Consider the following 10,115-nt stretch of genomic DNA (forward strand, 5'->3'; position numbering starts at 1 on the left):
GCTCCACAGAGTTCAGTGTCACTGAAACCCCAGGGGGAGGCAGGTGGGCAGGAGGTGCTGCCGGGGAGGAAGGTAGAGGGGATAAGGAAAGTGACAAAATAGCGAAAGTTTTATTTTTCTCTTTAGAGGCCGCCGCCGCCAAGTCGCTTCAGTCATGTCCGATTCTGTGCGACCCCACGGACTGCAGCCTACCAGGCTTCTCTGTCCATGGGATTCTCCAGGCAAGAACACTGGAGTGGGTTGCCATTTCCTTCTCCAATGCATGAAAGTGGAAAGTGAAAGTGAAGTCACTCAGTCGTGTCTGACTCTTAGGGACCCCATGGACTGCAGCCTACCAGGCTCCTCCATCCATGGGATTTGCCAGGCAAGAGTACTGGAGTGGGGTGCCATTGCCTTCTCCCTCCTTAGAGGCAGAAGCCACTTAATACAATCAGATTTTTCTTCAAAAAAAACTTGGATGGTTTATTCTTCAAAAAAAAAAAAACCTTAGTGCTGAAGATATTATTAGAAGAAAGAGGTATAACTGTATGCTTAGAGGCAGGATTTTACATGTTTGTATTATTTTTGACTTTCTGGCCATCGTCTCTTGTGCAGGTTCTAGAATATAGGTCTCACTTGTTCCTTGGCCTGTGAGCTCCAACCTGCTTTTCATTATCGATGGGTCTGGAGAGCGCCTGTGACAACATCACAGGGAAGGACAGAACGCTAGAGAGAGAGTAGTGACACCAGTCGACATTTTAAGCTGTAAGCAGGGGAGGCCGCATTTTGGTGTGACAAGACTGTATGCTGGTGAAGGGCCAGTGTGCTGAATAAAGGTGTGTGGCTCAGTTAGAACTCTTCTTCAGTGAGGAGAAGAGCTTCATGGGCTGGGTTCTGGAACTTTTGTTCTGGGAAACTGTTCATAGCAAGAACAGTTTATCTTTGTGAAATGAAAGACTCAGATGGCTGTGGTTTGAGTCCTAGTTGAGGGTTGCTTTCTTCCAAATGGGAAAAGCAGCCCCTCCTCAGGAAGAGACTTCTGACTTCCCCCAGCCCCAGAATGTTTCTACTGATGGCCCTTTAGAGCCTGTCTGGGTTACGCCTCCCGTGGGAGAGCCCAGGAGACTAATAGGCAGGGAGCTCAGGGAACTTGGCAGGTTTGTCATCGAGCTGTGACTTGGACCCAGCAAATCTATAAACCCTGCCTTTATACATCTTACTGTGTTAGCTGAAGCACTGGTGTGTTGGAGCACAAGCAACGGAGTAGTATCTGTCAGACACTCGTGCCGCTCAAGCCAGCGTCTTCCTCACCAGCCTTCTTTCTTTCTCCTCCTCCACTCGGAAGAAGTAGAGGATGCTGTGAAAAGAGCTCGGGGTTTGTGTTCAGACAGACCTAGGTTCAGAACTCAGCTTTGGGCTTCCCTGGTGGCTCAGTGGTAAAGAACCCACTTGTCGATGTAGGAAATGCAAGTTTGATCCCTGGGCTGAAGATACCCTGGAGAAGGAAATGGCAACCCACTCCAGTGTTCTTGCCTGGGAAATCCCATGGACAGAGGAGCCTGGTAGGGTCTTCATGGGGGTCGCAGAACTTAGTGACTAAGCAACAACAAAGGTTCAAGATTCAGCTTTTCTATTTAATAGCTGTGTAACCTTCAGCAAACCACTTCTCTGACTCTCTATTTCCTTGTCTATAAAACAAAGGATAACTGTGACCTCCCTGAGGCCTGCCATCGAATAGGCACTCATTCAGTGATCATGAGTTCCCCAGTGGGCCAGTTCATATCACCTTAGGGATTTCCAGTTGGCCCGGGGTGTTTTCTGCCACACTCCCAGTAAACTCTAGAGCACTTGGCTGCTGCTGTACCGTCAATGAGAGGAAAAAAAAAACAAGGCTAAAAACAGCACAGACGGGCTTCCCTGGGGGCTCAGTGGTAAAGAATGCAAGACGCATTGCAGAAGTGAGGCAAAGCAAGCTCTTTATTGGCTGGAACCCACCAGTGCCACACTGCACTCATGTCCCCTCTGCTCCTGTGTAGCTTTCCCCTCGTCCTTCCAGGCAGCTGCTCCTAGCCAGCCCCGCCTTAGTTGTCAGCGATGGTTTTCCGAACCCAGTCCAGAATGGAGGTCACCTTCACGTACACACCATACTCAGCCACAGCACAGCTCTTGTCAAAGCTCAGGATCCCGGCCGCATACCAGGTGTCATCTTCCTTGTCGTGAACGACGAAGGCGCTGCCGGCGTCGCCATAGCAGGTGTCCTCCTGGTACTTGGACAGGCCGACGCAGAAGGTGTTCTCATTCAGTATGGGCTGCACCCCTACAGGGCTCTTAGCTGTCTTATTTTTAGGCGCGTCGACGCCCTCATAGTGCTTCACACACTTGTCTTGGTCAGCCACAGGCAGCATGACGTACTTCAGATGCTGCGTAAAGTTGAAGTTTTCATTTCGCCCCCAGCCAGACACATAACCCACACGATCCACCTTCACATAATCTTTTGAAGGTAGGCAGATGGGCATTACTTTGTCATTGACAGGTACCTTCTGTCTGAGTTTGATGAGCCCAATGTCTACCTTGGAGTGGTCAGGGTGGAGAACCACCTTCTCCACCTCTACAAGCTGGTTCTTCCCCACGTACAGTCTTAAAGTAGGAGTGATGTCCTTGGCTTTTTTGTCACTAGTGTGACCCAGGTAGAGATTTTTAGCTGTGGTGAGGAGCCATCGTTCATTGATGAGCGTGGCTCCCGAGATGAGATTATGGTGGGAGACTATCTTGGCCTGCCAGGGAAAGCTGCCCTTGGCATCCAGGAAGCCACCTATGATCCTCTGCACCTGGTCCACGGGGTGCTTGGGCTTCCCACACACTGTTGAGAGCAAGACCGTCATTAATAGGAGTGGGGTGTGAGTGTCCTCTGGGCCGGGAAACATAAAAACGCCAGGTCTTGCTGCTGTCCAAAACTATCGCTCTTCATGTCTCCAGGGCTAGAAACATTTACATGCTTTGCCCTTACCTTCTGCTCCTCCCTTCCCCAATGTTTACAGTTTAAAATTATTTTTTTTTTAATGTTCACATCACTAAAGCAGAGTTCTGTTTCCTGCTTTTCTGACTCACAAACAGCACTGATATTTTCAAATCCCAGCTGCTGAACTCTAGGTATATTTAAATGATTTATCACAACTAGAGGTCCACGATCCCTGAAATTCAGTGTAAGGACAAGGAGCTACTAAGGTTCATTCTCTGAATAGGGACGTGAAGCAATGTTGGCTGGAACACAGATTTTATAGATACTGCAGTCGATACCCAGCAGGTTAGCGGTTCCACAGCCCAAGTAGCAGAAGAGGATGGGCAAAACCCTCTTGTTCCAGGAGGGAAAGGAGAGAGCACAGCCCCTCCTGGTGAGAGTCCTGACCCTCCTCCAGCCTGTTGTAGTACATTCCCACGGATTATGGCTTTGTTCTGCCCTCGCTCAACCTATTCTTCCTGCAGCTTGCTTTACCCTTGGCCCAGGGCTCTCCAGGTGGGCTCTGTATACATAGTGCCCTGATCCTCTATGGACAGTGTAGACAGTGGACTCGGTCAGTGCCTCGGAGGCCAGATGAACACATCCTTAGTGAACTTCAAGGGGCGGCGTCACCTGCCTGCTCACATCTCTGCCCAGCCACCTCTGGTCCCCCCGCTCCCTGTCCTTGGCTTGTGTATGCCCAGAGGAAGCCTCATAGGGAGGACGTGCCTTGATGTTCTGATCAAGATGCTTGTCGTGCACCAACCCCTCAGTACCCACTTTCAGTCTGCTTCCCAGGCCCCTGGCTTCCTACCTGCCTCACATTCAGGGAGTTGCTGTCCAACGTCCTTATTTATCCACTGCTTCTTACTGTTAAAGGTGTACACTCCTGAAACAAAATGAAAGAATACAAGCTGAAAGGGACACTAGCTGGACCTAGCACTGGGAGAGAGCATATTTAAAGAGCACAGTCAGAGAAATAGGAGGAAGGACGGCCAGGGAGGGGGAGGGACAGAAGAGCTCGGTGCTAGAAGCCAAGTGCTGGGGGCCGGTGAAGCCCAGCAGGACGGATGGTGGTCTGGGTGGCCGAGGCGATTGTGTCAAAGCAGTACAGGGTTGGAATCAGGGTTCAAATCCTGACGTTCCCTCATACAGGCTACCTGAACTTAGGCAAATTTATCAACCTCTCTATGCCTCAGTTTCTTCAGAAGTGAAATGAGAATAATAATCCTGTCTCTTGGAAATTCCCTAGTGGTCCAGTGGTTAGGATTCCAAGCTTCTAATTTGGGGGACACAGGTTCCATCCCTGGTCAGGAAGTTAAGTTCCCACAAGCTGTACAACTTGGCAAAAATAAATAATAGTCTCTCCAGAGGGGTGTTGTGAGGACCTCATGAGCAAATCTGTGGAGAAAACTCCCCAGTGCGGGAGCGTTGTGCTCACAAGGTGAGGGCTCCCTGCCATCATCACCATCACCATCCTATTTTATATAGATCTCACCCTGAGATGCGTAGGCTACGTGGCATCTCCTCCACTTAACAAGGAAGAAAACTCGAGGCTGAAGAGAGTTAATTTTCCCAAAAGGCCACAGCTGCCAGTGACAAAACCTTCATTAGAACCTGAATCTCCTGGCTCCAGAAAGCACATGCCCTTTCTGACCAGTCACCTTGGCTCCATCCCCCGTGGAAGTGGAGGGACAGGAGGCATTCGTCTAGGCCTTACCATCCCCACTGGTGCGCAGTTTGTAATAGGTTTTGCACTGATAGCGAACTGAGTACTCCACGTAGCCATTTTCAATCTTGGGGGGCTCTGGGCAGCTGTCATCTGCAAAGGAAAAGAGGAAGAGAAGATTCATATTGGGGAACAGCCCCTGGAGACGCGAAAAGTCGGAACAGAAGAAGCTGGTTTGCACATCAAACTCCCTCCATCCCAAAAGGAGAGAGCACCGGCTCTTCCTGGTGACAGTGGAGTCCTGACCCATCTCCAGCCTCTTGTAGCACATTCCCACGGATTGCGGTTTTGTTCTGCCCTCCCTCGACCTGTTCCTCCTGCAGCTTGCTTTACCCTTGGCCCAGGGATCTCTAGGTGGGCTCTCTGTACATACAGGGTCCCCTGATCCTCTGTGGAAGTGGATTCAGTCAGTGCCCAGGAGACCAGATGAACGCATCCCTAGTGAACTTTACGGGGAAGCATCACCTGCCTGTGCACATCTCTGCCCGGCCACCTGTGGTCCCCCCAGTCCCTGTCCTCGACTGGTGTGTGCCCAGAGGAAGCCTCACAGGGAGGATGTGCCTTGAGGATGTTTCCATCAAGATACCTGCCATGCCCCAACCCCTCAGTACCCACTTTCAATCTGTTTCCCAGGCCTGACTTCCTACCTTCTTCACATTCAGGGAGTTGCTGTCCAATGTCCTTGTTTATCCATTGCTTATTGTTAAAAGTATACACCCCTGAAACCAAACGGAAAAAAAAAAAAAATGAGCAAAAAGCTGGACCTAGCACTAGGAGAGAAGGTATTTAAAGAGCAGAGTCAGAGAAGTAGGAGCAGGGAGGGCTGGGGAAGAGGAGCAAGGGAGGAGCGCTATGCTAAAGCCAAGTGCTGCAGGCGCCAGTAAAGCCCAGCAGGACAGATGATGGTCAAGGTGACTATGGCAGTCGTGGCAATAGTGAGACTGTGTCGAGGCAGTCGTGGGCTGGGAGAGGAGGACCTGAAGGCATTCGCCCAGGCTTACCATTTCCAGCACGCAGTTTGTAATATTTGTCACACTGATAGCGAACCGAGTACTCCACATGGCTATTAGCAATCTCGGGGGCCTTTGGGCAGCTGTCGGCTGCAAAGGAAAACAGGAGGGCAAGGTTCATTTTCAGAAACAGCCCCTAGAGACTGGAAAAGTCAGGAGAGAAGAAACAGCAAATCAACCTCCCACACCCCAAATGGAAGCCCAGGAGAGATTGCGGGCTGGCTGGCTCCCCAATGTTCTTTACGATACTGAAAGACCAGAGATCAGGATAAGGAGCAACTGGATTTTCCCCGAGAGGATGCAGATCTGATGGGCCCAAGTGGGATGCAGCAGTGTGGCCAGGTACAGCCCTCACCCAAAGGCAGACCTACCTGTGGCCTCACTGCCGGTTTCCACAGCGAGAAGCTGCCCGCAGAGCAGGAGAGTGACGACAGCTTGCAGGGCGCTGCAGAGAAGACAGAAAGGAGGGCGCTACTGGTCTCCCCACTTCAACACACACACTCTCCGCTCCTGTTACCTAAAGACCCCTCACCCACCCACATGCATACTTTAGCAGCTTCCCAGTCACAGAGGTTCCAGTGTGGTCCGTGCTGCTGGGAATTCTACAGCAGCTTCAGAGAAGAGCAAGCAAGATTAGGAAGGGATCAGGCCTCAGTGCATAGCAGGATTCAGGAAACACTAAATTGTTAACAACATATGAGCTCCTCAGCAAAGAGAAGCCTCCCTTGGAGTGGGAAGCACCCTGAGGTGCTGGGCTACGAGGATTCCACTAATGCATGTGGATATCTAGACGATGGGGTGGTGGTGCGGGGGGTGGTTATCATTATGCTACTCTCTCCACTTTGGGGAAATTTTCAAAATAAGAGGTTCCCTAAAATATAAAACACTGATGTGGTTGTTTCTATTATTTTATGATAATTTGACTTCAGGAAGTCGTATAGTGAACCCCCAAATTCCAGAAGGTTACCTGGATGATAACTGACTCTGTAAAAGCTTGACTGTGCACATGGGCATCAGCACACAGGCCATACCCACCCGTGGACCATCTCCCTGGAAGACGGCAACTACTCAGAGATGGCTTGGTTAAGTTCCTAGTTCATTATTTCAACATTTCAGAAAAAATGTTTTTTCTGTTTTGATAAAATCTGAGTGCCTTGTGTCACTCAAATGTTTCACTTTTGGTCTTTCTCATTGTACGTTTTTTTAAAATCTGCTAATAGGCATATTCAAAATGCCAGGGAGAACTCCCTGGCAGTCCAATGGTTAGGACTCCAAGCTTTCACTGCTTGGACCCAGGTTCAATCCCTGGTTGAGGAACTAAGATCCTGCATGCCATATGGTGTGGCCAAAAAAGGGGGGAAAATGTCTAGAGGCCTACCACAGGAGCTTCCCCACAAAGACGAAAACTTTATAATCTCAAGGAAAAAGCTATTCCTTAGAGAAAGTCACGTCTCATGGGAAAGACAGCACCATCTGAAAACATTACCTTTTATGGACACAGAAAAGCAGAGAATCTTTGCATAGTAAACCTTTATCCACTATGTGTGTGCTCAAGTCACCAAGTCATGCCCAACTCTTTGCGACCCCATGGACTGTAGCCCGCCAGGCTCCTCTGTCCTTGGGGTTTCCCAGGCAAGAATACCAGAGTAGGGTTGATCTCCTGGAGAAGGGGATGGCTTCTCCAGGAGATCTTCCCAACCTAGGGATCGAATCCTGCATTGTCAGGCAGATTCTTTACCACTGAGCTGCCAGTGACACCCCAGAGAGAATGTTACAAAAAGAATAGTAGTATGGGCAGCACAGGAATATGGTGAGAACCGTGAAGCTGATGTGCAAATGAATGAAATTTGGAAAACAATGAGGTAATGACTGAAAGGACTGCTCCAAACTCATAATTCCTAAAAGTCAAGGACCAAGCTTTAATCCATTTCCAATATCTCCTCCAGAACCTTATGCAGCACATAGAACATAGAGGATCCTCTACAAACACGCTACTATTTGGAAGATAATTCTTATTATAAATACAGGTTGAGCCTTGGTGCTTCCGGGCTCTAAAACCAAACACATGAGTAAATTCCCTCAGGCAAAGAAGAGTGAGATCCATCCTAAATAATCGGGAGTCAGAGCCAAGGACAGAACAAACCCTGAGAAGTTTTGCGAGGATAAAACATATTGTTTGCATGCTGTGCATCAGAAAGCAAACAAAGTCTATAATTTAGTCCATTTGCCTTATTTATCTTCGTTATATTTTTGCATTTCTCCTGTAGGCCTCTCCTGTACTCAGGCTGTCATGTAGATAAAAGATATATCCAAAGAAGGATGAAATAATCCAGAGAAAAGTGAGGGATAGGAGCAAACTGTGGACTCACCTCATCTTTGGTGTGTCTGGCTCTGGAAGTGCAGTGCCGTTGGGGGCACCTGCTGATGCTTTTATGTCCCCAGTATCTCACTCCACCCCCTTCTTGATTTTGTAATTGCTGTGTCTCCACACTTTGGCCTTATTAAGGTTACTCACATTTTCCAGTAACAAAGCCACAAACAACCTCCCTGTTAAAGAGTCCAGCTATTGCTTCATGCTTAAGTTTCCCCTGGTGTTCTTCATGCTTGAGCCAAAGAATCCTGGCCACATCACTACCCCGTGCAGCTGCCAAAGGGTTTCCCGAAATGAGCCAGTGTGCAAGATTGGGGGAGGAACCGTCAATCTGGGTCTCTTTGTTCTGGATGCTTTTCAGCACTGGACAAAGCCCTTCTTGGGGTTGTTTCAAATCCATTAGAGGCACTCCTGCAACCTGGCTGAGACAGGGCTCTCAAGTAAACATTTCCTTTTCACAATCATGTCCCCCACACTGTGTTGCCATCTCCCTGTTTTGCAAAGCTCTCCAACCTGAAATCAGTAAAATGTACTCATTGTGTCTTCTCTGATTGCTTGTTCCAACAAATCACACAAAATGGATAAGGCTATAGTGTAGATGCAAACCATACTCAATGGCAGTGGTTATCATGGTTTTATTGTTGTTGTTGCTCAGTTGCTCAGTCGTGTCCAACTCTTTGCAACCCATGGACTACAGCACGCCAGGTTTCCCTGTCCTTCACTATCTCCTGGAGTTTGCTCAAACTCATGTCCATTGAGTCAGTGATGCCATCCAACCAGCTCATCCTCTGTTACCCCCTTCTCCTCCTGCCTTCAATCTTTCCCAACATCAGGGTCTTTTCCAGTGAGTCAGCTCTTCGCATCAGGTAGCCAAACTATTGGAGCTTCAGCTTCAGCATCAGTCCTTCCAATGAATATTTAGGGTTGATTTCCTTTAGGATTGACTGGTTTGATCTCCTTGCTGTCCACAGGACTCTCAAGAGTCTTCTCCAGCACCATAGTTCAAAAGCATCAATTCTTTGGCACTCAGCCTTCTTTATGTTCCAACTCTCACATTCATACATGACTACTGGAAAAACCATAGCTTTAACTATACAGACCTTGTTGGCAAAGCAATGTCTGTGCTTTTTAATATGCTATCTAGGTTTGTCATAGCTTTTCTTCCAAGGAACAAGCGTCTTTTAATTTCACGGCTGCAGTCACTGTCCACAGTGATTTTGGAGCCCAAGAAAATAAGTCTGTCACTGTTTCCATTGTTTCCCCATTTATTTGCCATGAGGTGATGGGACTGGATGCCATTTTTTAATGTTGCATTTTAGGCTGATTTTCATTGTCCTCTTTCACCTTCATCAAGAGGCTCTTTAATTCCTCTTCATTTTCTGCCATAAGGGTGGTGTCATCTGCATATCTGAAGTTATTGATATTTCTCCTGGAAATCTTGATTCCAGCTTGAGCTTCAGCCAGCCCGGCATTTCACATGATGTACTCTGCATGTCAGTTAAATAAGGTGACAATATACAGCCTTAATGTATTCCTTTCCAAATTTTAACCAGTCAGTTGTTTCAGGTCCATTTCTAACTGTTGCTTCTTGACCTGCATACAGGTTTCTCAGGTGGTAAGTAAGGTGATCTAGTATTCCCAACTCTTTAAAAATTTATAGTAATCCAGTAATCAAGCCAAATAGGCAGAGAGAAAAGTAGATATACTTCAGTCAAATGTCTGCAGCTGAGTACTATTCAATTTTAGTAACACTCATTTCATTTCTAAAAGCCCAGTGGTTCTCAGAGTGTGCAGAAGAATCCCTCTGGGATATTTAAGGTGGTGCTGATGTAAATAGCAAAATAACTGGAAACAGCACAAATGTTTATCAATAGGAGAATGGCTAAATAATGTGTGATCTATTTGTATAACAAGATTACACAGCCATGAGAATGAATGAACTATGAAAGAACATGGATAGTTTTATAAACATAATTTTTAAAAAGAACTTCAAGTTTCAGGAAACTATATTGTGAATGATACTGCTTT

General features: G+C 47.7%; 1 protein-coding gene across 1 annotated transcript; it reads right to left on the reverse strand.

Moving 5' to 3' along the window:
* Positions 1-1,944: 1,944 nt before the first annotated feature.
* LOC129631231 (haptoglobin) lies at positions 1,945-8,141 on the reverse strand. Its single transcript, XM_055552089.1, has 7 exons — positions 8,086-8,141; positions 6,088-6,161; positions 5,708-5,806; positions 5,354-5,425; positions 4,698-4,799; positions 3,792-3,866; positions 1,945-2,839 (listed from the first exon to the last, which is right to left on the reverse strand). Exons 1-7 carry the CDS (start codon positions 8,088-8,090, stop codon positions 2,061-2,063), a joined length of 1,206 nt encoding a protein of 401 aa, XP_055408064.1. The 5' UTR covers positions 8,091-8,141; the 3' UTR covers positions 1,945-2,060.
* Positions 8,142-10,115: the final 1,974 nt, after the last annotated feature.

The sequence above is a fragment of the Bubalus kerabau genome, chromosome 17 (assembly GCF_029407905.1).
Source record: "Bubalus kerabau isolate K-KA32 ecotype Philippines breed swamp buffalo chromosome 17, PCC_UOA_SB_1v2, whole genome shotgun sequence".
Classification (NCBI taxonomy): Eukaryota; Metazoa; Chordata; class Mammalia; order Artiodactyla; family Bovidae; genus Bubalus; species Bubalus kerabau.